The sequence below is a fragment of the Staurois parvus genome, unplaced genomic scaffold (assembly GCF_062004578.1).
Source record: "Staurois parvus isolate SC_StPar_1 unplaced genomic scaffold, SC_StPar_1.0 ptg000750l, whole genome shotgun sequence".
NCBI classification, from domain to species: Eukaryota; Metazoa; Chordata; class Amphibia; order Anura; family Ranidae; genus Staurois; species Staurois parvus.
In genome coordinates, this window is record NW_028318546.1 from 840,708 (window position 1) to 867,166 (window position 26,459).

General features: G+C 38.1%; 1 protein-coding gene across 1 annotated transcript in view; it reads left to right on the top strand.

The window, feature by feature from the left end:
- The window catches only part of LOC149445011 (putative cation-transporting ATPase 13A4), an 88,410-nt gene that overhangs the window by 16,173 nt on the left and 45,778 nt on the right, over positions 1-26,459 (top strand). Inside the window, exons 4-7 of the mRNA XM_089654289.1 lie at positions 10,712-10,782; positions 14,741-14,821; positions 16,179-16,248; positions 16,343-16,477. Of these exons, the coding sequence (XP_089510415.1) occupies positions 10,712-10,782; positions 14,741-14,821; positions 16,179-16,248; positions 16,343-16,477 (357 nt within the window). The remainder of the gene's footprint in view (positions 1-10,711; positions 10,783-14,740; positions 14,822-16,178; positions 16,249-16,342; positions 16,478-26,459) is intronic.

Consider the following 26,459-nt stretch of genomic DNA (forward strand, 5'->3'; position numbering starts at 1 on the left):
ACACTGATGTGATCACGGCGTGGTGATCGTTGTCTCTGCTTTGCTGAACTGATGTGCAGAGTCCCACAGCAGTAGGCAAACAATCTTTCTCTGGAGGAGAGTCCCACTGTCCCACTGTTTTCAGCTCTGAGTTCCATGATAAGAGAGAGAGCCAGTCCCTTGCTGTAGAATACTGTATATCTGCTCTCTCAGCAACATTCTGGTTCCCCAGCTCTCTGGTAGTTGTAGTTCAATAAGCATTCAGAAATACAGTATGTATTAGTTATAGGACTACAGGTCACAAGATCCTCTGCTGTCAGAAGAACTGGATCAACCCTGCTAACAGGAAGTGATTTAGCAGTCCCAGTGCTGAGCACTACGGGGAACAGGATTAATCATAGTCTCATCTATATATATCCCTGGATGGCATAATGATATAGCCACAGCCTGGCTATATTTGCTAATATCCACTTCTATTCTTTGCCTTTAGGTATGCATCCAGTGTTTTAAACAATTAACTAAGTTGACTTTAACTGGTTTTAAGGAAGCCTAAACCACATTTTCATAGCACTTACTGCTAATAAGCATGTCCCATATGAAAAGGTTAGACCTATTTTCTTCCAGATGCAATGCATGTCCCCTTCTAATTTGCAATGAACTTAAAGTGAAGAATTTGTCGCGAATGTCACTATATACCGCATACCAACTCCAGTATTTATACATGGTGATCATATTCCCCCTAATCATATCTTCTCAAGGGAGAGTAAATTTAGTTCAGCTACACTTTCCTCCACACTCTAAAAAATAACTCAAGCAACCTGTTAGCACCACTTAATTAAATGTGTATTTCCAAGATAAAAATCCTAATTTATTGGTTTAAATAAACTTTTTCATTTAAAAACCTACTTTCATGAGTTGTGTTGAAATGATAATGTTGGAAATTACATCAACTTAATATTGTGTGTCATGTACAGTTACATTTCTGCATTCATTGTTGTACAATGAAATTTAAGTTAAGGTACCTTAATAAATTTGACTTGGTAACTTAATTTTGCTCTACATTGAGAGCTGCATTGCAAGTCTCCACCCCCATTCACTTAACACAAATCAAGTCTCAGTTGTTTCAAAAACTGTTCCTTGAACTTGATGGACTGAAAGCCAGTGCTAAAGTAATGGGTCTCAAGTACAGTATTCTCTGAAGAACGTATGTGTTCCATAGCACAGTCATACTCAGATGACATTTTTCACTTTTATTTCAATTCACAAAATGGTTGTCGCAGGGTAATGCGGAAAGAATATAGCAAATTGTAAGAAAGCTCACAAAATATCAACTTTCAATATCCTCCAATAGCTTCACTATATTGCCACAATTTGTTGCACAATATAGCAAAGGTCTTGTAGAGAAACAGTTTCTGCACCAGACAGACAATATTAAAAAAATCTTAATGCAAAGTGCTTACTCATTCATCAGTACAACTTTAAGGATTTGATTTTGGTGTGCAAAAAATGTCAATTGTTTAACAATTGGATTGTTGGGCCTTGGTTCACACAATGAAGTGCATGTGAATCACAAAGGAACTGCAACACATTCCTGTGCAATTCACATGTGGTTCAGTGTAATGCAATTTCAGCCCATTCATTTTGAATGAGCTCAAATCACACCACATCGCACCCAAGACATGCATGCACCAATTTTTGAACCACAGTGCAACCAGATTGCATGTTTTGTTTTGTACCATGCAATCTGGTGCCGGCAAATGCACTGTGTTTGCAACACTGACATCCACTGCAGACTGCAAGGGTAGTGCGATTTGAATGCGGTGCGCGAAATGCACACAGATTGCGGGGTTTCTGCAACACATTCTAGTGTAAGCCTAAACTGATTAATTCATTTTTGAAAGCTAGTATAAAAAAAACAAAGCTAAAAACTAATACAGAAAATCAATTTGGATCAACTTGATTTTTAACTGCTTTTTAACTTTAAAAAACTTGCTCATAATTGTAGCTATTAAGTACACGTGACTTGAAGGTTTCTTATAAAAACTGGAAAAACTATTTGAATTAACTTAATATGTTTAAGTACTCAACTTAAAAACATGTGTTTATAATGCCAGTAATTAAGTTGGCGGTAAATAAAAATGCATTCATTTCTATCAGAAAAGCTAATTACCTCAATGCAATGTAGTTTGTTGCTTCAACTTAATTTCACCAGACATTGTCATAACTTAAAAAGCTTGATGCAAACTGTTGCGTTAATTTTTTTTGTTGAGCCAAAACATTATTTTTTAGAGTGCATGCTTTCTAGTGTAGTTGCTGCATTTCTTACTCTTGTGCCCTGCAAACTGTTAATTACTTACTCTTGAACACTGTACGATACATACTGCCGTCCTCTGCGCTATGTGTGTTACGCACTCCTGACCCATGTACTTAGTGCATTACTTATTCTTGACACCTGCACTCTATGTGATATGCACTTCTGTCCTCTACACTCTGTGCATTAACTCCTGAACCCTGCTATCTGTGCATTACTTACTCCTGACCCAGACCAGAGTAAGCTAAGATTTTCATTTAACCATACCTCTTTAAGACCCCCCATTGTTAGCACAATTTGATCACACTCCCCATTTACATAATTTCTCTTCTCAGGGTGCCCAAGCATGACCCAGGTGTTTTAAAATCCTAGAAACACCCCTGCACAGATGAAAATTGTGCAGTGTAATACAGTGACTGCCAATCTGGGGTGTTTTGTTTGTGACTCTTATCTACATACGGTAGATTTCTTGAACAAAATATTTGTTACTATTTCATATCAAGTGTGTGTACAACACAACGACATGCCAGAAAACACTTTTTTCTCATACCAAGGTAAAGATCATGATTGTTTTTCTAAGATATGAGTGCAACAAAAGCTTTTATAACAGTCACAGGCATTCTGATAAGTATAATTGTGTCAGCCCTATGGATATTAAGGTGTAACCTGGCTTAACCTAACATGATTTAGAAATCTTGGCATGATATGAACGGGTAATAAGAAGTTCTTTGTTTGCCAGAAAGACAAACCTGATTGACTTGGCAGAAGAGTGCAACATTGTAGAAGGATAACTGCCCAGATTGTTCCCATTCTAGCCAGGTACTTTTTATTGCAGTATACAGTAAAATAAGTCTGAGGATCATTAACTAGAATATTCAGCTGGGTATCAGGAAAGATAAAGTATTGTTATTCTTTGTTTGTCAAATGCCAACATATTACGTGGTGCTGGTGAAGTCCAACCTTCATTTTTATATGTTTTTGTATGCCAATTTATCTGCTTTTCCATGCACTGATACAAGCTTACGTCAGTTTCCATTAATCCATTTCAGCAACAAATGCAGTACTTTGTATAGAAAGATTACAAAGCTGCTCTAGAGTTCTCACCTTTTGCTTCCACCTACTTCATTGTTATTAGGATGCTTTTAAAAACTATTATAGAATATCATTAACCTGATAGTTACCTAATGTTGTCAAATAACTGACATAAAAAATAAGCTAAAGCTTCCTAATCATTGCCAACTGGTTCTTACTTATCTGGGATAACACTTATATTAAGCATCATAATACTCTGCCTAACCATGACCTCCCACATCAGTCCTATTTTCTAGCAGGAACTCTAGTTGTAACAATAAGACAAACTAATTGAAGATCTTGCTGCTGTTGCAGAACCAGACAACACAATAAATCCAGTACAGTTTATAGTTACTGACTCTTGTCTCTAGTGTCAGGGCCATGGATAAGTGGGTACCACCAGTCCTCCTGTACAGGGACAAGACCTTCAGGGGGGCCGATACAGATAGGCAAATCGGATGTGGGCAGGGATGGTGATCAACTTGTGGGGGCAGGCAGTTACTGGAACCAATCTCTTGTATGGCTCTCTCTAGAGCAGCTGAAAGAGAGGTCCATACAGGGGATTGGTTCCAGTAATTACCCCTACCCTTGCACCCATCACTCTCCTTGTGCACCATATGTTTCCCCCTGCTGCCTAGGCCCCCCTGTGTGCCAGCACCCCTGCAGTGCTGCCGTCTTCTCTCTCCTCCTTCCCGCTGGCAGCTGCAGCTGGCAGAATGCGGGAAAGGTCTGGTAAATATGTCACATTTACCAGCCCCCTTCTTTTCTGAATGAACACAATGGGGGTTATTTACTAAAGCTGAAGCATGCAAAATCTGGTGCAGCTCTACATAGAAACCAATCAGCTTCCAGGTTTTATTGTTAAAGCTTAACTGAACAAGCTGAAATTAGAAGTTGATTGGCTACCATGCACAGCTGCACCAGATTTTGAGTTCTCAGCTGTCAGGAGGATACTGATTCTGGGCACTATGACTTTTGGGACAAACAATGCTGGAGATTGCACCATCTATGCAGCTCACAGCTTTCTCACATTGGTTAGTGTTGTAAATAATAGCGATCACTAATAATAAAATGCAATTATTAGTTTTGCTAAGACAGGTGTGGAATGCAAGCTTGTTAACCTCCCTGGCGGTATTCCCAAGTGTAGCTCGGGGTAAAGTTTCAGTACCACAAGCGGTAACCCCGAGCTACACTCGGGCTTACCATGCGGCGCTGCTCTGCGATCCCTCTGTCACTTACCTTGTCCTGCGCTCCTGTGATGTCCCTCCTGCAGTGTCCCCGGCAATGTAATCCGGAGGATGCCGGCATCTGTCATCTGGGTTCCATTCTCTGCGAACGTCTGTACGTACGGGGACGGAACGGCGGGAAATTTGAAAATGACAAAAAGTGACATTCCCAAAAATCACATAGTAAAACATTACTGTACCAAATCATTTCACATACATTTTGTCCCTAGTGCTTTGTCCTGTGCCCTGCCTGCATTTTTACTGTTCTTTCTACCTGGAAACTTAGAAATATCCATGGCGTCCAAAAAGCGTCCCTTTAGGTCAAAAGTAGACCAGCTAGAGAACAGCGATAGTAAATTAGAACTACTTGCAGATTTGAATGATAATGATTCGTGGGGAAATTCGTCATCAGACACTGAAAACAATTTTGCAACTTTGCTCAGTGATGTGCGAACTTGGCGCTATATTTCAAATTTCAGTGTTTTTGGTTTGATTATATTATTGAATTACATATATTATTATATTATTATTTTTTATGATTATTTATTAAATTATAATTTATGATTTCGTGTTTCAAGTTTTATCCTACCCGGGATGTTTACTAGACTCTTATTCCTAAGAATTACAGGCCTACAATATAAAACGCCAAATTTCCATGCAAAATAATGGTACTGCTTTCAGCACCAAAAATCTGAAATAATCATACCGCCAGGGAGGTTAAACAAGATGAAAAGGCCCTGACTGTAGTCATTGAAAAAAACAATTGAGGCCATCTGTTGAGTTTACAACCCTTGTTTCTTCCTAAAACAACCAATTGTCCATTTGCCCAATTGACATTTTTCTCATTACAGTTTACATTGACCTTTTGAATAGAATTTACATAGGAAGAGTCCGTCAATTATATCAATCTTGATGACTTCCCATGCAAAAGGACTGCTACCTGTCTATGCATGCACATCTGGAAACTTATATCTACTGTATAGTTTTTATGGTTTTCCTGATAGGAAGGGATGCTATGAATGCAGATGCATTACAGAAAGACTTGACAGATATGAAAGGTGAGCGGAAGGAAGTGTTAAGATGATTGCTAGTAAACATTAGAGGGGTTTCAGGCACATGAGAAATGAGTTTACATGTCTTCACATCAATTGACATACATTTCTTACACAGACTTACACACTTAATTCCTTATTACACTTACACACTTTTAATTACAAATAGTGATGGGCTGAACACCCCCCCTGTTCGCTTTGTGGTTGAACATTCAAACTTTTTGAAAGTTCGACCATGAACTTTGAACAGGGACAATTTATTGAGCGGTATCTTACTGCATCTGAGTATGTGGTAAGATACCGCTCAGTTACTAAAATACCTCATGAGTTATATTATTAAGTCATGCGGTATTTTAGTAGTGAAATATTAATTCATGTTTCAGCTGTCAGTGGGGTTCCCTGCTGACAGCTGAATGTCAACAGAATTGTCAGCATTGCCCTGCAATTAAAAACATTTTTTTAAAAAACAGCATGGGGTCCCTCCTCCCATCCATACCAAGCCCTTGGGGTCTAGTATAGATTTTGATGGGAACCCCCCACAGCAAATCGTTTTTTTTAAAAATGGCATGGGGGTCCTCCCCAAAATCCATTCCAGACCCTTATCCGAGCATGCAGCCCGGCAGGTCAGGAAAAGGGGGGGGGGGCAAGCGAGCTCCCCCTCCTGAACCATACCAGACCAAATGCCCTCAACATGGGCTCCCCCCCAAAGCACCTTGACCCCATGTTGATGAGGACAAGGGCCTCTTCCTCACAACCCTGGCCGATGGTTGTGGAAGTCTGTGGCGGGGGGCTTATCGGAATCTGGAAGCCCCCTTTAACAAGGGGGCCTCCAGATCCTGCTCCCCCATGTGAATGAGTATGGGTATATGGTACTGCTACCCATTCACAAAAAAAAGTCTAGTGTAAAAAAAAGACAGGAGACGGTCTTTGACAAGTCCTTTATTAAAAATAAAAATTAAAAAAATGTCCCCCGAAGAAGATCCAATGTCAATCACGATGCCTAGTAACTTGCTGTAATGAATTTTAAAGGTCACTAAACTTGCTGCTTGAAAATTAGAACTCTTGGAACACTGTCCCTGTGTAGCAGAAAGCAGACAGGTTTTACAATGCAGTAGTGAGGAGGTTCAGACTTCCTCGGTAAACAGTCCTAGCAAAAGCCCCCTTCCTGCGGAATGGATCAGCTAGGCTCTTCATAGCAAATTTCTTAGCAAACACCTGTATGGCCTTCTAGCACACAAGAGGGGATGGTGGCAATCAGTCTATAGGATCTCTTCCAGTCTGTACTTTCAGAACATCTCTGGATAAACAGTTGCCTCCTACAAGTATTCTATAGGCAGCTTTTCCAAGTGGTGCCAGACTAGATCCTCAGATAACAGCCCACCCAGCCAACCTGCAGCAGCAAATATTGATCCCAGGCTGTCCAGCCTTCCAGCTGAGACCTTCATTGGACAAGCACATGGCAGGGTGCCCAGGAGAGGAACACGAGCCCATAAGCGATGATTTCCTCTTAGGAAGAAGAAAATGAGGATGTCCCCTGCTTCAGAGTATTTATGTTTTTTCCCAGTATCCTCTAGGCTGGTCATCCTAGTGATTGGCTGGGGATACATAAATACTAAGCTGCTGATTAATATGCTCCCACTTCTAATTCTCAGAATTCCTCCAGGTGAACAGGGAGAAACAAACAACCATGCAGCCCCTAGAACACAGACCAGACAAAATTAATTAAACCCAGCTTCAATGGTTACAGTGAGCTAAACTAAATCTACATACACTAACATTTAACTATAAATGCCAACAGAATTTTAGCCTCACTGGGTACAGTGAGCCAAACTAAATATTCAGTACCTGGCCTGGCACCTAACTAGGAGGGTGCTACAAGACGTTTGCAGGCCCTTTTTATAACAAATTAAATAATAGTACCATATAGAACATGATATAATTTTACCACCAAATCTTATGTCACTGTTGCTAAACATAACATTTGATATTTACCATACAATAAGCCAAATTTAATTATTTCAATATTGCTATATCTCTATTAAATTGTGTTTATTACAGTGCTTGATTAAAAATATGTCTTTATCTGTTCTTCCTTCTACTTAAAATCCCCACTTGCAGTCTGAATAATTCATAACTTATCCACAATGTTTAATCAAACTCAGCCAGACCCATCTTATCTTTGATAAGGTTCATCCATCATGAGTCCAGTATGTTTACTGCTGTTCCAACACCATGAACTTTGCTTCACCTCAACTGGCAAAATACATGCTAAATATCCCATATGTTTGTATACTTACAATTTCTAATTAGTGATGAGCATGGTTCTGATCTAAAATTTAGTTCAGACCAAACTCAGAAAAAAGCTGACACTGCCACCAAATAAATGCCTAATCAGCTGCGGCCAGGGCATTCCTCATCCCACGGCCCCATGTGACAGTACAGGTTGTACGTATAAGCAGATATAAATGGGAATGTCCACCTGCGCTTAATATGGATGCGTCCCTATCCTAACAGCTGCTATCACTCTGCCTTAACCAATAAGTCATAAATACCACACACTAAATAGTGAAGCGCTAAAAGATACCAAAAAAAGTAAACCCTATATACACCTCATAAATACCATCTGAACCTATAATAATAAATACCATACAGTGATAAAAAATATAATATGTCTATCGGTGGGATAACTTAAATAAATAAATATCTCATACATAAACTGACCATAAATACCTGTGCTGTCCGCAGTCTCTGGTCATCCCTGTGTTGTCTGCAGTCTCTGGTCATCCCTGTGCTGTCCGCAGTCTCTGGTCATCTCCTGTACTGTGTCTGCAGTCCATTAGTGCAGAATTTTTTTTTCCTGTTTTCTGCCTCTAAAACCTAGGTGCGTCTTATGGTCAGGTGCGTCTTATACGGCGAAAAATACGGTACGTGATTCATAAATTCTGTGGTAAATCATGTATATATTTGATGAAGAATCACAGTTTATTTATTCTCATAGGTTTGTCACATTTCATCACGGATAGTTACACTTTCATTATTTATTATTTATGAATTAGTATGATTATGAATGTCGATTCCATATCACTGATTTATTTGAGGATTAATTAAGGGAATATCTATTGTTATCTCTATTTTTTATCACGTATTTATATATTATGAGGTATTTATGGTCAGTTTATGTATGAGATATTTATTTATTTAAGTTATCCCACCGATAGACATATTATATTTTTTATCACTGTATGGTATTTATTATTATTGGTTCAGATAGTATTTATGAGGTGTATATGGGGTTTACTTTTTTTGGTATCTTTTAGCGCTTTACTATTTAGTGTGTGGCACGTATAACCAGATATACTGTCAGGAAGATTCAATGAACTACCACAGCGCTCTACAGTGCTGCTAAGGTTGTTGGGACTTGTAGTTTACTCATTCACAGAACACTGTGCATGAATGATGTGGCCATGTGGGTGGAGCCCTGCACGGCTGCGCTCTTTTTACAAAGTGAGAGCTAATACGGGGAACTTCTCCTCGTACTTCTGTTACGATTGGTCGGGTAGCGGCTGCAGAATTGGGAACATGTTACATGTTCCACCCTAAAAATGGGTGGAGCATGTAACAAGTTCCCATAGGTTAATGTATCCTTTACATTCAATTCTACGAAATTAATTCTTCCAATTAGCAGATTCTTTTCTTCTATTTTAAAAATATAACATAATATTAAGTTGAGGGCTCATTCAAAGATCAACTGCTAAATGTGGGTTGCTCTGCAAGACTAAAAATAACCCATCTAATAATTTATTAAAGTGATTGTAATGGAAAAGATGTTTTATTTTTAAAAAATAACAAACATGTCATACTTACCTGTGTAATGGTTTTGTGCAGAGCAGCCCTGATCCTCCTCTTCTTGGGTCCCATGCTGGTGCATCTGACTCCTCCCCTCTTCTGAGTGTCTCTATAGCAAGCCAATTACTATGAGGTCACTCATTAAGGATCGCTTCTGAACCACACTCTGTGTGTTCATTGATACACAGAGACTAGCTTGGCTCTGCCTCCCGATCCCTCCTCACAAGCTGTGATTGGCAACAGAAGGAGCCAATGACTCCCACTGCTGCCTCTGAGCCAGCGAGGGAGAGAGCCAAGAGAGCCATTGCTCTCTGGAACAGCACTGGATTGAGATTGGGATCATGTATGTATACAGAGGGGCTGAGGAGTTGCACACATAAAGCATTTTACCTTAATGCAGAGATGCATTAAGGTAAAAAAACTTCTGCCTTTAGAACCACTTTAATATGCATGTAAATCCTCCTCTTGTAAAACAACCCATTCATTTAAAATAGAAATGAAAGGCAAAACATTTGTGTATAGATATAAAAAACATTATGAATACCTTTTTTTTCCCTGTTTTATAAATGATCACTACCCTCTAAACTCCTTATGCAGATGAGAACAAAGAGCTTGAGGTGGAGAAACAGCAGCACACTGAACTTCCCAGTGAATGGGTGTGCATGGGGGGCATGTGAGCAAAAGTCTTATCATTGGAGGACAGCACGCTGATATCAAAGCACAGCTAGAGAATTGATCATGCTGTGCTCTTATGCCTAGTGTAGTTAGTTTTAATAGGAAAGCAGAGAAAGCAAGAACACCAGGGAAGCAATACAAATACAAGTACATGGTACAGCAGGCACATATCAGGAATATGAAATGTTCAGGTTAAACATACTCTTTAAGTAAAATACTACTACTACTAATAATAATTATCATAATTATCATAATAGTAATGGTAAGGCACATGCAAATTAATATGAATAATCTCATATCAAAATCCCACTACTCTGACTAATGAGGTAATTTACTACAAACTTTACAAAATCCAGTGTTACATTGTACAAACTATGATAGTGTTTTATTACTCTCTGTAGAACAAGTGTATTGTTACACCCAATACAGTAGCTAGACATTTTACCAAGTAAACAAGTGACATAACATAGCACATGGGTCAGATAATTTTTGCCACGTTTACAAGCAGGTGATAAGAATTTTAATGCTAAAATGAAAATATCTCTCTAAAGGTAAAATTCATTCGGGTACAGAAGATTCGATATGTGTGGGATACCTACAAAAAGGAATTTCAGAAAATTGGGTAAGTTTAAGAATATGTGAAGAACATATCCCACCTTTAAATGCTCTTTTTTGAAATGAGATTTTGCAAACTGGTTTGCAGTGCATATGAGCTGACTACCAGTCATTTGTTAATAATGATATAACAAATGTCATTTCTAAAGAAGATAATTTGCAGTTATATGTCCAATTGAAAAACTGCTGCTTCATTATAAACATTGCAGCAATGGAGGCATTCTATATAATCATTGATTAAAGTGAACCATGTAATTGGCTCAGTGCTTTGCCTGGCCATTTGATTTGACCTGAGTGGTTTTGTTCTCCAAGTGATTCCAAAGGCAAATAGACTGTTCCCTTTGCCAATGAAGTTAAACATTGTGACTACATTTTCCCCAGAGCTTAGTGAATGAGGCGAAACTCTGCTGACTTCCTTCATCTAATCATGTGCAAACAAATATGCTGTTTTTTAAAAAAATTTCCTTGCACATATTTGAGCATTCTTCCCTTCGCCTGCTTGTTCCCTTGCAAAATGGACAACCTTTAGTAAATCAACCCAAATGTTTTAGGTTTTGCCTGAACTGTTTTTGTATCTATACAATTCAATATGAATGGAAAATCAGGTCAAATTAACTCTTGAGGTGTTTGAGGTTGTGGACAGGTGTCTTTTATACTGATAACAAGTTTAAACAGGTGCCATTGATACAGGTAATGAGTGCAGGACAGAGGAGCCTCTTAAAGAAGAAGGTACAGGTCTGTGAGAGCCAGAAATCTTGCTTGTTTGTAGGTGACCAAATACTTATTTTCTACCATAATTTGCAAATAAATTCTTTCCAAATCAGCCAATGTGATTGTCTGGATTTTTTTTCTCATTTTGTCTCTCATAGTTGAGGTCTACCTATGATGCCAATTACAGGCCTCTCTCATCTTTTTAAGTGGGAGAACTTGCACAATTGGTGGCTGACTAAATTTTTTGCCCCACTGTAGCTTTCACAATTTGTGTGGGTTGGTTCTTCAGAAATTAAAAGGATGTTTTTAACTTGCTTGTGAGTACTGAAATGGAAGATTATTACATTTTAAGTGGTTTTACAGTAATGCACTGCAATCAGAGTTCTTTTTCTTCCTAACTTTTGAGGAACTGAGTGCTGAAGGACCGCTATAGGAAGGAATCCAGCTAGAGCGATTTATGCTGATCATTTTTACGTGAGGCATAACCATCTGGTGAGTGGTACTCATGGTGGGAGTCATGTGCACTTGTGGTGATGGAATGAAGTGTGGAATTCACACTATTGACTTTACTTACACTTTTAAAGCACTGACACTGATTTGGAGAACTATTTGGGACTTTTGTATGAGATAATATTTGGGACTATTATGTTATTATTTAAAAAGAGTCTTACACCCACTGAAATCTTTGGACACTTTTTTTTTTGTAATTGTAAGTTTTATTAAAGTTTACAGTACAATGAAAAAACAAATTACAAAACTGAAGCATATAATACAGAATGGTCATATAAATGGCATGGTTGAGAAAAGGGAGAATCGTCTGCACGTCCCTAAAGAGTCACTAGCATATGCCCTATTATACGGACAATGATAATAAGTTTAGAAATTGAAAGAGAGTGTCCAATAGGAGCAAAATTCCTTAGTAAAGACAAGAAAATGCCAGATTTTACAACCGTGGTATACAAGCATGCCTTTTAACCTAAATGTATGTAGACAAAAATCACATGAGTAAATGTGAATATACTTATGTATGGTATAAACTTGAAAGGAACATAACAGGGATAAAAACAGTCATTGTGAAATGACTTAGAAATCAACTTTGCCCATTATAGGGCTTGAGAAATAATTCAAATGTTACTGAAACATGTATCAAGGTCTGTAACATTAAATCTGCAACAGAATTTGAATTAGTAAGCAACATTCTGGGGTTTAATGGAAGAGTTAGATGACTCATAAGAGGAGTTATCCCAGAGGTTCCAACATATCACATTTTGTTTCATATTTATTTGGATTTTATATATATGCACTTGTATAACTGATTAAGTTATCATATTCTGGTGTTTTAGTTTTTTCCTAAACATGGTGTTAATAGTTGAACTATTAAGTCAGCTGACCTAATACGCCCAAATGCAAAGCACATGGTGACTGGCATTGATTGTGCAGCTAATTTCAACTGAAACTCTTTTTGTTCAAAGCTTGAGTTACAGTACTATATACAACCTATATGGCGCAATATTAATGAGATTGCCTCCAAAACTACCAGTCATACGCTTCATTTGATCTCCTCTATGTGCCCTCTTTTTGCACCCCTTCCAGGGGTTTCACATCATGAAGAGAGTTTAATTTATCTTATGAAGTATGCTTAGTATCCCAAGTATAAATACAAATAAACCCCCCTAGTGCAAAATAATGAGAATCAAATACAGTGTACCCTTCCTTTATTCACAAATTTCCCCAAAACGCATATAAACACTTTAAACCCAAAAAAGTGTGATAATCTTATGAAATATGCTTAGTATGCCAAGTATAAATACAAATATAATAAGTGCTCAAATCAAAAACAAAAAACACACAAGTCCCAAAATAATAAATTAGTCCTTCAAAATATCGAAGTCATTCAAAATCTCAAAATCAACCTCCAGGTGAAGACAGCCTCCAAAGTAATTTCTGAAACCAAAAAAACCTCAAAAAAAAGAAAGGAAAACGCACATAGTGTATTATCCTTAACAACTTGAATTATTCATTCCATAACGCATGTGATTCACACAAAAACACTCGTGATCACTATATGGTAAAGTGAATAGCTCTGTAAACACATGCCCGTGAAACAATCTAGTGATAAAAAAACTGTGAAAAACATGTCCACTTCTAGAGTGTGCAAAATAGATACCCTTACCAAAAAATATATAAACACAAGCTTAGTAATCCTCCAGGCAGGGTACTGATAAATAATACGTTCCTCCAGAGGGATCTTCACAGCCACAGTATTATACTCCTCTCCACATCAGTCTCCAAACGATGCCCACCATAAATGAAACCACAATAGCGTAATTCCGTAAAAACTTAAACAGAATATACTTTATTTATGTGCTTACATATATCTTCATCTTTAAAATTTTCATCAAAAAAGAAATCAGCCCAGCCAGACCTCCGGAAATCCTCAGCAGATCCTCTCCTGTGTCTCAAATAGAGATTTCCAGGATCCAAAATGGCCGCTCGATCACTTCTGGTTCATCTGTGCGTCTAACGTCACTTCACTTTGACATGTTTTGTCAATTAGACTTAATCATAAAGTTTCATTTAAAGCTTATGCATTGCAGTCCTTTGGGCTATAGCCCTACAAAGGAAATTTTCTTTCATTCTTTTCTCCCTTATTGTTGACTGAATTGATAGCATTATGCTAATGGCAAAAAATCCTTAGACGCTAAAATACTATGCACCTTTTTAATGCTAAATGGGATTCTTGGAAATCCAATCAACATCCATATTTACTGTGATTTTATCATTTTTTTTCTATGACAATGTAGTTAATTTTTTGCCATGCACTTTTCTGTATGCTTTTTTTGTTTTCTTTTTACCCAGCAATGTAAGATACCCATGCCTTCTAATGTATCTATACTATGTTGATGTTGGTAATTATTCTTGTCCTTTTTTTGATGCTACATCGCTGTTGTTACTGAAGTCTTCTGACTTATATTCTCAACTAAACCGTTTGTAAACAAAGAGAGTTACAGTTCTAAGCCTGCATAGGTATTTGATATACCTTGGTATTTAAAATTTGGAGTTAGACTAGAGAATTTTAGCCATTTGTATACTTTGCTGATCTTGGTTCATTATTTGATTTTTGCACTACTGCATTTTAAAGAGCTTTAAATGTACAAAAAAAACACATTTCCATAGCTCTTTGACGTGCTTATGCAAAAAAGCTCAAATGCATGCAATATAGTATTTCAATACAACTGTCTATGGAATTTCAGAACTTTGGAGGATGAACACTCCTGCTATAGCCTACATTCAAAGTATGGATCTGGCCTAATTAAACAAGAACAAGACATCAGGTGAGCAGTGCTTTACTAATTACTTATATTTCATTGTAATATAGATATGTATGTATATTGGGCTACAGGGCAACAGATATAGTTGTTTGCCTAAAAATAATGTCAAGACTGGGCCCTCAAGAAATGATGTTCCACTTACAAGAAGAGGCACATCTGAACTGAACCTTCCTCCCACCCCTTATCTAAATGTTTTAAGTTATTTTTTTATTTGTGGCCCCCGCCCTTCCTTCCCTTTCAGGTGGCCAATGCCAAATGGGAAATTTAGGCGAAACATGGTTCAGAAATAACTAAACATGACCTATGTCACTACCCAGAACCGTAACAAAAAGTCTACCAATGTCATCCAGATTGGGTGACATGGGTCACTTTATGGTTAACATCAGGGTCTGATCCTTTCTTGTAGAACTAGCAAATAGATAAATTTTGTTTCTGCTAATCGCTGTTTTACCCCTTGATGAAACTGGCATTGGGGGCATCAAGATCTCTTTACACAGTAGAGACTCTAGTAAACAGCCAATCAAATGATATAATACAATATAGCCATTATCATTGGTTAGGGCTTGTTGTATTGATGGGATCCAATGCAGTAGAAAAAACTGTTGCAATCATATTCTTGCACACTTTTATAAAACACTGGTTGTATATGGAAAGAAATAGTGCCACTCAAATGCCTCCTGTTAGTCCTTTTATTGGTTCTCCTCCCACAGTGGGTGCCAGCCCCTCTATAGGAGCACCTCTCACTCCATGGAACAATTACAATAGCAAAACTAGTGGGCGTACACCACATTGATCAACCGTATCTGCAGGTAAGCTAAAAGAGGCTTCAGCTACAGTTGCCATGTCTTGGCCTCACTCTTAAGGGACATTGTTTGTATGTATTATTTTTGTATTGAACATTGTACTTATTTATGGGTTGCATTTGTTTCTGGTTTTTCAAGTTCAGTAATAGTGTCATTTATACTAAAATGGAACACATTTTAAGTTTGCCAATTCTGAGAGTTATGACCAATAATTAAACACTTTAATTGAAGGAATACTTGAGATATTAAAATTAAAAATAGGAAAAGAAAGGTTTTTCTCTTTAAGAGGCTGTCAGATTTATTGAATGTGCTTGAAAAAATAGAAACTGAAATCTAAATGATTGATATAAACAGCAATTTTGCAGTTTACTTCTGTATAGTTTGTAATCAGCCCCAAATAAACCTTACCTTTTTCTGCTTCCCAATAGTTGATAACATTAGTTTTATCCAAACACTGTGTGGTTAGGAATATACCAGTTTGGAATTCATTTACAATATGCTAAATATTAAGTAAATATATTTTAATTAATCTTTTTTTATTTTCTTGCTGTCTGTAGAAGATTAGTGTGTGGATATAACACAATTGAAGTTGAAGTTGCACCACTCTGGAAATTATTTATCAATAAGGTGTGTACCTATGTGTATTTATGTAAATTATTGTGATGTTCATGTTTTATTTCTTTTTATAGTCTTACATCTATATTTATTTTAATTTTCACAGATATTAAACCTATTCTATGTGTACCAGCTCTTCACTGTGGTCCTGTGGCTGGCTGAAGGTTATCTGGGTTATGCCATTGCAATCCTTCTCTTATGTTTCTGCACTATCACCATATCTCTTATGGAACTCAGACAGGTAAATGTTATCACATTTATATCTTCTCTGAAGTACAGCAGTGATATTTGGAAACATCACTATTGAAACTCTTGTTTTGAGGGAAACATGGAGGCTGCCAGTGCTGACTAGGGAGGAGCACCCAGTTCAGTCAGACGCCAGGTTTGGACCAAACTTTGCTTGTTTGTGTATTTGTCTGAATGCCAAACTTTTAGCTTGTTTGGTGGGAGCTGATGGTCATATGTAGTAGCATTTATTCTATTGATACTATATATGGCAGATTCCTTTTTCTCTGTCAATGGTTAAGGAAGCATCAGGTACTGACACCCAACATGTGCTTAGCAACTAGTGATGCCACCTGACCCTATTCATTTGGTGATTGGGGATCCCTGGCCATGTGAGCAAAAAAGGAAGGATAGAGGCTGACATTGTTGTCCAGACATAGCCACAACAAAGCCACATTTGGGCAATAATAATGACCAAATATGGCCATGGTAATATTAAGTCAATGAGGCCACCAATATTCCCACCCCTTTGTTTATATACCAGATGAGACTTGAAACACAGAGTGTGTGTTTTTTTTCCAAAGGTGTGTGTATTTATTTACATTTCAGTGCTTTTATGAGTGTGTAACCAGGGGCACTCATGTTGAGGGCAATATCGGGGGCCTCCTTACTTCAAAGGGGGCTTCTACATTCTAATAAGTCACCCCCACATTCTCACAACTACCAGCCAGGTTCGTGGGAAGAGGTCCTTGCCTTCATCAACATGGGAACAAGGTGCTTTGGTTCAGGAGGGGAATGGCCTGGTTGGCTGACTGCTTGGTGTAAGGGTCTTGTTAAAGAGTCCCCATGTCATGGGGTCCCCATGTCTTTTCTTTTTATAAGAAAAATAAGCCAGTAGGGATGCTGTTTAAATAAATTTTGCAGTTTTAATCTTCCACTTCAAGCAATATTATAAATGTTGCTTCCTGCAGAACTTTTTTTTCAAGTTTGTTATTGCATTTGTACATGTCCCGCAATGCAGAGTCTAGCTACCCATGCCCTTTTTTGACGATCTGTTGCATACAGTATTAGCCATGGAAATGGCCCAAAATGATTTCAAAGATTCGGCTCCCATTGACTTCAGCAGGGTTTGGATTTGGCATCCAATCTTCAGGTATGTTTGACAAACATCCCAGAATCCTGGAGGAGCGATAAGCTGAAAGTTGGGTCCAAACAAAAGTACAGACTGAACTTTGTCTGTTTGAGTGTTTGAACGCAAAATTTACCTGTAAGACAGGATACAAATGTCATGTATAGTAGCTGTATTTGTACTGCTTTGATATATGACAGCTTCCTTGCTCTCATTCCTTGTCCTCCAAACCCATAAAGTTACTGGCTGTGACTCCCTAGCCATGTAAACACAGGGGTGGGGTCTGCATGACATCACAGAACAAATATAGTGCACACATGCTGCCATGGGGCAGTACAATCAGAAGCCTGAGCCGCAATTTAACTCCCCTCAAACGCCTTCCTAAAAGCAGACATGAAGCTGCTCAGGGTTGTATGCATACCATGGCCGAACATAGACCTTGTAAGTCTGTAAGGGAATTCATAGCCATTTGTTTACAAACATAAATAAAGCAGCCAAAGCTTTAATTTGCTGGCATTTTAAACATCATTGTAGGAATAATGCATATCACCCCCCTATGGTAAATAATGTGTCGTATCAAAATGATAACCGGAATATTGCTCCGGTTCATTTTTTAGGAGAGGGGAGCTCACGCAAAAGAAGCGTTCGAGCAGAGGAAAGAGGGGAGGAAAGAGGGTCAACAGACCCAAAAAAGAGGAAATTCTGAAGGGTAAAGGAATTTTTAATCTGAGTGGTAAGGTTTTGACCCCACAGGAATTGGACCTCCTTGATAAGGGATTGAAATATGCACCAGATAATAAGTTGGATAAATTCCGTACATATATCGATCTACATAAATTTGTTAGATCGGTATCACTAAAGAAACATTTTTCCTTAAACCCTATATCAAGAAACACTTCAAATGTAACAACGTATTCTAATTTGCATAATGCATCTTTGTTTAATCCTCCTCCACAGTCACAACATTATATAAATGCTTTTAAAGAAACTACATTGAAAGATTTAGCGGCAGTTAAAGTAAAAAATTATAGAAATCATGATAATCTTGAGTCAAGTAAAGCTATTGATTCCTTACTAAGTCGGAAAGATTTGGTTATAAGACCCGCCGATAAGGGAGGGGGGGTTGTAATTCTGAGCAAGGATAACTATATTAAGGAAGTCTATAATATTCTTGAAGACAGGGATACGTATTGTCCTTTGTCAAAAAATCCCCTGAGAGTATACAAGAAAGTTCTAAAAGACATTATAAACAGGGGCTATCGGGATAATATAGTAAACAAAAAGGAAAAAGAGTTCCTATGTCCTTTAGCCCCAAGATTACCGATAATGTACATTCTCCCAAAGGTGCACAAAAATCCTGAGAATCCCCCGGGTAGACCTATTATCAGTGGAATCGGGTCTTTGTGCTCAAAAGTCGGTGAATACATCGATTATTTTTTACAGCCGCTGGTACGGAAAACTCCCTCATATCTGAGGGATACCAAACAGGTCCTGCAAGAATTAAATGACCTTTCTGTAGATAACGATACGTTTTTAGTCACTGCTGACGTTACGTCTCTCTATACCAGCATTGACCATTCAGAGGGCATGCAGGCTGTTAAGTTTTATCTTGATGAGTCGGTTTTAACAGGTTCACACCAGAATTTTATCTTGACATTGTTGGATTTCGCCATGACCAGAAATTATTTCTGGTTCGATGGTTCCTTTTATCTGCAAACAAGGGGTGTTGCTATGGGAGCCAAGTTCGCTCCAAGTCTGGCCAATCTATTTATGGCCAGATGGGAGGAGGATGTCGTGTATGCCAGAGATTGGCCAGAGTTATATTTTTACAAACGATACATTGATGACATCCTCCTAGTATGGAAAGGAGACGAACAAGCATTAATCAATTTTTTTGGGACGCTCAATAACAATACCCTGAACATCAGATTGACATTTGAATACAGTAAGACTAACATCAACTTTTTAGATTTGGCATTAATGAATTTGGATAATAAGATTGTCACCTCATCTTTTTTCAAATCAGTGGATAGAAATGGGTATATCCCTATTAATAGTTGTCATCACCCCCTGTGGCTTTCGAATATACCAAAAGGACAATTCCTTAGAATAAGGCGAAATTGTACCTCGGTAGATACTTACCTATCCCAGGCTGAGATTTTGAAGGATAGATTTTTGGAAAAGGGATACGAAGAAACGCATCTTACCCAGATTATCCATAATGTAGCGGATATGGATAGAGAGACATTACTGGCGGGTAATACTCTAAAGAAGCCACAGAAAGTCTGTCCTTTCATAACTACATTCTCCAGACAATATAAAATGGTTTCCAAAATAATAAATCAGAACTGGAAAATTCTCAAAGCAGACCCAATTCTAACCAAGATTCTGCCAGATAAGCCTGAAATAATATACAGAAAGGCACAGTCGTTGAGAAGTCTTATTGCCCCAAACATTATTAATCCTCCGCAGTCTGTATCTTTATTCGGAGAAATTAAGGGCTTTTTTCCATGTAACAAGTGTGTCATATGCACTTGTAATGGTAAAAGGAAACGAAAAGTTGAAGATTTCACCTCTACGATTACGGGTAAAACCTTTAGGATCAGGAACTTTATTTCCTGCAATAGTAGGTACGTTGTTTATCTTCTACAGTGTCCCTGTAAAAAACAATATATTGGACGCACGACCAGGAAACTTAAAGATAGACTTAGGGAGCATGTGAATAATGTGAAGAAAGGTTTTAAGGACCATTCACTTTCTATGCACTATAGAACACATCATAATAGAGATCCATCATCTTTGATGTTTGTAGGCATAGACATGGTTCAACCGCATTGGAGGGGCACCAATAGGAAGAGAGCGGTGTCACAGATGGAAACTAAGTGGATTTTCCAAATGGATTCTATGCGACCAAAGGGGCTTAATATAGAGCTAGATTTGAACTGCTTTATAGATAATAGCTAGTTACTGGGTAGGAGTAGAGCCTCATGGTATTCACATTTTAATCGGATGTTATGACTAATGTATTTTTATGCCAAATTTTGGCATTTCCCTTTCGAGTTCTGGTTGTGACGAAGTCTATAGTTTTTTAAAGAATTTAGGCTAGTTTTTATTACTTTGGGATTATGCCCATTTAGGTGTGGTATTCTCCCATATATTTACTTTTATTTAGATATATTTGAGAGACATTGGTTTTAAATTATATATTAAATATTTTATTATGTAATTTTATATAAGACTATATGTATGGTGTTGCCGGAGGGTAGCACCACAATTGGATGTGAAACATTCTGTATTGTGTATGTGGGATTGTATTTTAGATGTATCTATAATGACTTATTATTGTCATAACAATATTGTTGTTACATTGGACATAAAAGATCACCTAGGGTGTAAATTGCCATATGTTGAGATATAACTTGAGAAATTTAAGGACCTGTTTAATAAAGTCCGTTTTTTGGTATATATACTAACATTGAGGTAATGTAATATACTATTGGATCGTTATACTGATGTATGATGTCCTTTTTTACTGGTACTTAGTGTGCTGTGTCCCCATGGCAACGATTTCCCCTCGGTGATCATGTTCTGATGTCCGCCCTGTTCCGACGCTATGCTCGCGCATGCGCGGTTACATGAACTACGCCAAAATGGCTACCACCTTTGAGGACACTTCTCCTTGGGAAAATGGCGTGTGGTGGGTAGATGTCCGCTCTGGTCCGACGCTATGCTCGCGCATGCGCAGTAGCAGAGACTACGCCAATATGGCGTTTGTTTTGAGGACAGCTCACTTCGGGAAAATGGCGCATGGTAATTATACATGCATCATTTCCCCTATTTAAACAACACAGTAGCGTCGGCAGCTGACAGCCGAATACCCATTGATAAAGAGCTATTGCTCGAAACGCGTCTGGGTCAGGCTTCAGCTGATTGACGCATGCACCGCCGGTACCACGAGGGGCCCGGCGGTTACTACATATAGGGTCAGTATTCTTTTACTTCTTCCATGCCTGTATTTGCTGTTTGTGTGTGGGAATAAATGCATCCTTGAGACATACTGCACTATTGGCCTCCTTTTGCTTTCTTCTGAGCTCCTGAGGGAGCCAGGTATCTTGGAGAGTGGTGATAATCAAAGGAGGAGGCTGATTACAAGGTTTTGGATTAAGAAGGGGACCTGACCAGATCTGACCAGACCCTAGATGAGGGAGTGGAGGTCTTGTATTTGAGAGAAAAGCGCATAAAGGTTGCGCATTTGGTGAGTGCGCAATTTGTACCCCCATTTATCACCGTGCACACAGTCGGTGTTGCCTGGAAAGCATCAGAACGTTTGGAAGTTTAGTCACATCCTCACATTGAATTCTTGTTTGGACATTATCCTTTCCTCACGTTTATCAGACACATTAGTGTTTATTAAATAGATGCACTATGTCACCTTGAATTTTTATGTATAATTATCTTCATTTATTTGTATATTAGCGCTGCACCTTTTATATACTGTTTATTGGGAGGTCTTATATGGTGCCTTTGGTGTACAGCTGCTGTACGTTTTCTTATGAGGCGCTCGCTTATTCTTATATTTTAAGTATTTTAAACATCATATTCTTTCCTTGTGATTGTCACTTTTTCCAAAGGTCATATACATCAAACACATGCAGCACATCACAGGTGGGATAAGGACATCTCTCCTATCCCAAACAGGCATGTTTATAAAATAAATCAAGGCATTATTAAAAATGCTGCTCCCCAACAAATATGATGTAAAAATGTTTTTTGCTTTGATGCAGGTTCCCCTGGGCAGGGCATTCCAGCTCCCTTGCCTTTGCCTATAGGCATTACTGTTTTTTAAGATTCAGTGGGATGCAGATCTGAAACCTGAACTTTACTTATGGTTTGTGAACATTCTTCAAACCAAACCCAAGGTTTGGTTCATCACTATTGCTGACTTTTCTTTCTGAAGATTCCAGTTGTCTGGTTTTCATGCTGACACTTTAGGGTTGATTTACTAAATGCAAACAGGCTGTTCATTTTGTAAAAGAAGATGCACTGATGAAGCTCAGCTGACAGCTATCATCCAATCATATTCAAGCAAAAATATTGTTTTTTCTTAATTTTCCGTATACATAATAGGGTACACTTTTCAAAGTGAATTTTTACCACATTCGATAAGCTAGTGAAAACCCCTTTGCAAAGTGAAAATTCCTCTGCAAAATGAACAGCCTAATTGCTATAGGTAAATCTACCCAGTTGGCTTTAGCACTTTCTGAATCACAGACTTGGAATAAATATCTTCTGACTTTTTCATATTTCTTCCTGATCTGTAAACTTGCTTTGCGTCAGTGTCAAACACTGACATAAAAGCCTCAGAATAACAACCAGACAACTAACATTTTCAGAAGGAAATCAGTAATGGCAGCCTCCTTATTTCTCTCATGTAAGGTTTCATTTAAAAGTCTGGTTCACAGAATAGGTGTCATCTTTTTAATGAAATGACAGCAGCTATAATTACTTTTTAATCCTTCCTTAGGAGTAGTCACACATTTGTGCCCTTTACTGCAAATGCATTCCAAAGCCTGTGAACAAATTCTCTTTTAGCTCCACCTTAATTAGTTCATAAGGTGTAAGCAATTAAGATTATTAATAATAATAATAATAATAATAATAATAACCCCTTGCCCTCCAGAGGATTTACCCCCCTTCCTGACCAGACCATTTTTTGCGTTATGGCGCGGTATTACTTTAACTGACAATTGCGCAGTCATGTAATGCTGCACCCAAATTAAATGTAAATCCTTTTTTTCCCACGAATAGAGCTTTCCTTCAATGGTATTTGATTGCCTGTGTGGTTTTTATTTTTTGCACTCTAAAAAGAAAAAGACCGTCAATTTTGAAAAAACAGAGAAAATATTTGACTTTTTGCTATTAAACATGTCCAGTAAAAAAATCAAATTTCGTCATAAATTTAGGCCAAAATGTATTCTGCTACATGTCTTTGCTAAAAAAAATCCCAATATGTGTAAATTAATTGGTTTACATGAAAGTTATAACATTTACAAATGGCGGTATGTACTTTTTTTAAAATTGTAATGGCAGCGATCAGCAACTTATAGTGGGACTACCAGACTGTGCAGGGCATTCTGACACTGGGGGGGAACTGACTTGGTGTCACTGACATCCCCAGTGACACCAATACAGTGATCAGTGCTAATAAAAAGCACTGACACTGTACTAATGGCACTGGGCATGAAGGGGTTAACGTGGGGAGATCAAAGGGTTAACTGTGTGCTGTTTTACATAATGTTCTGTGGTTGTGCTTCACTGTGAGCACACACCTTTGCATGGCTCAGAGCATATGATTCCACTGAGATTTCACATCTGAACTTGTGTAACAGTTTCGTTATCATCAAGGGCGTCCCTAGGGTTGGTGTCAATCGGTGCGATAACACTTGGTGACACCCCCTCCGACAATCCCTGCAGAATGGATCGGATCTGCGGATTGAGCATAATGGATCGGACTCCAATCCATTATGCTCAATCCGCAGATCCGATCCATCCTGCGGGGATTGTCGGCTTGCTTTGCAACTTACCTTTTTGTGGAGCGGGTCCGTTGTCACCCCTTATCGGTTGCATGCCGACAATCCCCACAGGATGGATCGGAAATAAGGATTGAGCATAATGGATCGGAGTCCGATCCATTATACTCCCCAATCCACAGATCCGGTCCATCCTGCTGGGATCGTCGGCATGCAACCTATACAGGGTGACAACGGACCCGCTCCACAAAAAGGTAAGTTGTAAAGCAAGCCGATGATCCCTGCAGGATGGATCGGATCTGCAGATTGGGGCACATAATGAATCGGACTCCAATCCATTATGCTCAATCCGCAGATCCGATCCATCCTGCGGTGATCATCGGCATGCTTTACAACTTACCTTTTCGTGGAGCGGGTATGGTGTCACCCAGTGCGGTAGGTGTCACCCGGTGCAGCACGCACCCCCGCACCTGTCTAGGGACGCCACTAGTTATCATAAATGTAATGAAAGGATTGTATAAAATGGAGCCTGTGCAGGGGACTATATTTAATGAGTAGATATATTGGCTGCTGCTAACAATACCACAAGTGTAAATGCAAACAAATGTGAATACAAATATAAATAAATGCTGCTCTGCCACCAGTGAACTAAAAAGTGCCACAATCCGTTTGTGATAGTGACCCACAGTTATATAAATGTGACCTCTATATCACATATGAACATAACAATAAAAATTGGTTGTCTTAAAGTGTACCCCTCCCTGTGTCCCTATGATAGGGGGAAATTATAACATACCTATATTCCATGTGTGCTTAAACCAATGCTTTAAGCCTGTGTTCATTTTTGTGAGATAATGTGCAAATGGTGCATCAAACATGAATATCAATACTGCCAAATGAAACCAATGTCAATCAAACCATAATGATAATAAACATAAGTCCAGTGCATCTGTTATAAGTATTAGAGTCCCAGTGCACCACTGCATCCAAATATTTATAGTCCCAATGTGAAACACTTCCTCCATCCACACATGTGAAACAAAGTGATTCGATGATCAATCTTCTTATCCACTTAGTGCTCCCCCTCCAGAGCCCCACTCACCCCAAGATGTCGAGCACCTTCATAGGTAGGTCAAACTGGGCATTTGGTGCCTCGGCACGCCTCTACACTGATCAGCTGCCTGTATATTCTTGATATCTCTATTCACTGGTTGCGGACTCCGTATGTGAACAACCCTCCAGATCATCCACAATACTCCTCCACCGCTGTGAAAAACATCAAAGAAGAGCTTTTATTGAATAAAAAAACACGTAAAATTGCACTTAAATGTACAACATGTATATGGCACTTTAAAATCCAAGGACACTGCAATCCTCTGTATTCCCTCTCAAGAGACAAAAGTGGCGCTGTCAAGCCCCTCCCTACGCGTTTCATCGTATGACATCCTACTGATATTCCATTGAATGGGAAAGATCATGTCAGTAAAAACACTTTTTTCTAACATGTATCCCATGTGCCCTTTTCTGTAGCCATCAGGTCTTCCATCTCTTTAATTTTTCGTATTTTAGTAAACCTTAATACAGGCAACGATGCTTTTCCAGTATACTGGGATGCAAGCGCACTGCTCATAAGTGGTATAACTGAGAGTCTATACACTTTAGTGGGTATTTTGTGATGGTGCAGTAAGAATAGAGCAGGGTCCAGAGATATGTCCTGATCCCTAAATTTCTGTGTGATATGGTGTACCTCTGACCAGAAGGGGCGCAGCTTAGTGCAAGACCAGAAATAGAAAGGATATAATCATCTTCTGAAATTTGAATTTTAAATAGCATAAATTCAAATTTGAATAGTATAGATTAGAATAGAATAGAAAGCATATAACTTTCTACTGAAATTCAAATAGAATAAATTAGATTAGACCAGAAAAGTATAGAATAAAAAAACAACATAAAGCAAAATAATAAAATAGAAAAGATTAGAATGGAAAAAAAACATAGAATAGAATAGAACAGTCTTCCAAAATTCGATTTTCAAATAGAATAAATTTGAATGCAAATAGAATAGATTAGATTACAATAGATTAGAATAGAAAATAGAATAGAATAGAAAATAAAATAGAATAGAAAAGAAAAGAAAAGGACAGAATAACAATAGAATAGAATACAATAAAATAGAAAGAATATACCCAAAAAAATAGAATAGAACAGTTTTACAAAATTTGATTTATGAATAGAATAAATTTGAATAGAATAGAAACGAATAGAATAAAATAGAAAAGAACAAAATAGAATAGAAAATAAAAGAATAGAACAGAAAAAAACAACAGAAGAGAATAGAA